At 45.1% G+C, this 3,003-nt stretch overlaps 1 protein-coding gene across 1 annotated transcript; it reads right to left on the reverse strand.

Moving 5' to 3' along the window:
* Positions 1-256: 256 nt before the first annotated feature.
* On the reverse strand, positions 257-986 carry LOC108380922 (uncharacterized; the record flags this gene model as incomplete). Its single annotated transcript, XM_017637321.1, has 1 exon — positions 257-986. A coding segment is annotated over exon 1 (730 nt), but the record flags the coding sequence as incomplete, so codon positions are not given.
* Between the last annotated feature and the right edge of the window lie 2,017 nt (positions 987-3,003).

Here is a 3,003-nt window from a genome sequence, read left to right on the forward strand (position 1 = left end):
AATTTAGTGGGCGGCCAATTAGGAAGTCGCCTGGCGTTAGAGCTAGGCCACCTTCTGGATCATCGTATAATGCTCACAGTGGCCGTGAATTAAGGCATGCTTCTAACTTCGTTAGCAGCGTCAGAAGCTCGTTATAGCGCAATAAATGGCGGCCCATAATGCGCAGTAAATGCTTCTTAGCTGAGCGAACAGCAGCCTCCCAGATTCCTCCATGGTGCGGTGCGGACGGAGCAATGAACTTCCATTGCGTTCCTACTTGCCTGGAAATCCTTACGCATTTGCCTTTCGCTCCCCACGAACTGAGTGCCGTTGTCGCTAAAGAGCTTGGCACAAATACCGCGACGACTTACGAAGCGATCGTAGACGTCTATGAAGGACCTGGCACTCAAATCTTCAGCAAGCTCTATATGGACTGCTCGTGAAGCCATGCACAGAAATATAGCTGCGTAAGTTTTTGTGGTTGCCGTTGATCTCTTTCCACCTATGCGTATATGAAACGGACCACAATAATCCAGGCCGCTATTTGCAAATGGTGGCGCCACAAGTACTCGCTCTCGCGGCAACGCTGCCATTTGCTGTTGCTGAAGGATTCGTTGATGTCGCCGACACAAAGTGCAACTCCAAACATATGTCTTCACCTGTGAGCGCGCATGCATCACCCACAACCTTCGCCGCAAGTATTGCAGCATTTGCTGGATACCGCCATGAAGACATCGATGGTGAGCATTAGCGATGAGTAAGATAGTAAAGGCACCCTTAGGGATAATCATTGGGTGTTTTTGCTCGTCGGTAATATCTGCATTTTTGAGGCGTCCACCAACTCGAAGTATACCCTCAGCATCCACGTATGGGTTGAGTGGTAAGAGATGACTTCGACTATCGAGCCTGGAATTGGATACAAGAGCATTAATTTCGCCTCTATATTCCTTACGTTGCACCTGTTTAACAGTCACAAGCAGGGCCCATTCGTATTCTTCGGCTGTCATAACTTTAGCTCTCTGACCCCTGAACGAAGGCAGAAAGCGTCTCATTCGCGCAGTTGTGTTCAGGACACGAGCTAGTGTACTAAACTTTTCAATAAGAGGTATTCGGTAGCCATATGCGGACGTCATGAGCAATTGATGATCAGCACGAGTAGCGACTAATGTACGTAAAGGATGGCACTCCACAGTACGTGCCTGCTGTTGATCCTCAGTAAGTTTTGGGACGGTTGCATCGTCTCCATAGCACAGTTGTCAAGAAGGCGGACCTGTCCACCACAATGGATGATTCTGAGGAGATGTGGGCAGAGATCCCCGACTCGCACAATCAGCCGGATTGAACTCGGAGCGAATGTGGCGCCAACTTCTAACAGCTGTGTTGGCCTGTATAAAGGCACCGCGGTTAGCGACGAATTGCTTTAACGACCATGGTGGCTTGCGAATCCAGTGGAGCGCTATGGTGGAATCACTCCAGAGTATATAAGGTACGTTCTCAAGACGTAACTCAACTGGTAGTAGCCATGGCTACGAAGTCTGACCGGAGACTTAATTCTGGTACCACGGGGAGCAGTTTTGCCCACGGAGTTTACTCCAATCTGCTCGTTGCGGATGGCCCTTCGGGGAGTTTCGTGGTGGCTGTGGTTTAAACCCAAATGCGGGGAGAGTCGTGTTGACTCGATGTGGAGTTGCATTGCAACCGGGTGCCGGACCCATAGCACGGCAGAGGTTTAGATAGGCCTCGAACCCTAACAAGGTGGTTAGTGTGTCCATTCCGCACTGCCAATTGGTACCGAGATGCTTGCATTTCGGGGCGCTGATCATCGCATTGAATTGATCCGTTGAGCTTTAGGGGCTCCGTGGAGCTTGGACTGCATACTGCGGAAGGTACTCACGTAAAACCTAAACTACATCTGTGGTGGCTGTATTTGCAAGCACTGTACGCTATGCGCTGGTGTTCGTTCATCCCCCGTTTTTAATGTGAGCAGGCTTATAGCCACAAAATCAACTTCGTTTGCCAGTCTCTGATTTGGAACGTAGCCAAATAGTTTCTTAGGAAATCATTATTTTTACTGACATTTCAAAGCATTTTCTGGTGCGGGCAACTGGTCTAATAGCTTCCCTCCTTTGTGAAGAGGCATACAAATGATACAGAAGGGTGGTCAAGGTAACGCAACTGTAGTTGATTTCGCCAGATAGACGGAAAATATTTATTTTTAAAACGTCAAATCTAATAAGTGGGGGGAAAGTGACTCCCCTTTTCTAAAACATAGTTTAGTCACGCACTGCTCGAAGATATTCTTTTCATAGCCAAAAATTTCTTTAATGTGAGTACCAAAGGTGATATGGCATCGATGGGAATTGTTATCCTACTATTTTTCTTTATATAGAAATACATATTCACTATTTAGATACATCTATTTACTTTTAGGTAAAGTTTTCCGTAAATTAGGTACAATTTTATAATTCAATTTTCCATCCCTGATGGAATATCAGCTGTAACACAGAACCAGAAACAAACAGCTGATTGCTCTTTGTTCAATAAACATACCTCCAAGTCAAAATTAAACATACCTAGCAGGGTTGCATAGTGAATCTGACACAAATGGATTGCCAATTAATTATTAACAAACAATACATTGGCTTAACATAAATACCAGGCCTAACAAGCAAAACACTGAGAAGAACAATAAAAAAAAATTAACATAATATATGCGCATAAACCACACAAGACTCTAAACCAAATATTTACTAAAACAAAGGACAAGATCGAAAAAGAGCAGCAACACAATGTAGTATATGAAATAATGTGCACTGGTAATAACAATGAATGCTATGTAGGCACAACGAAACGAGCGTTTGGTATAAGAATAAACGAATATAGGATGGACGCAAAAAACAAAAAGATGACAACTGCGCTGGCTCAACACTTGGCAAACAACGAACACAAAGCGGACTTCGACAGCACGCGAGTATTGGACATCGAAAGAGGAGAATGACAATGGAAAGCCTGCAAATACAACAG

This window comes from Rhagoletis zephyria, unplaced genomic scaffold (assembly GCF_001687245.7).
Source record: "Rhagoletis zephyria isolate East Lansing unplaced genomic scaffold, Rhagoletis_zephyria_1.1 Rzeph_scaffold_20850, whole genome shotgun sequence".
In the NCBI taxonomy this organism is placed as follows: domain Eukaryota; kingdom Metazoa; phylum Arthropoda; class Insecta; order Diptera; family Tephritidae; genus Rhagoletis; species Rhagoletis zephyria.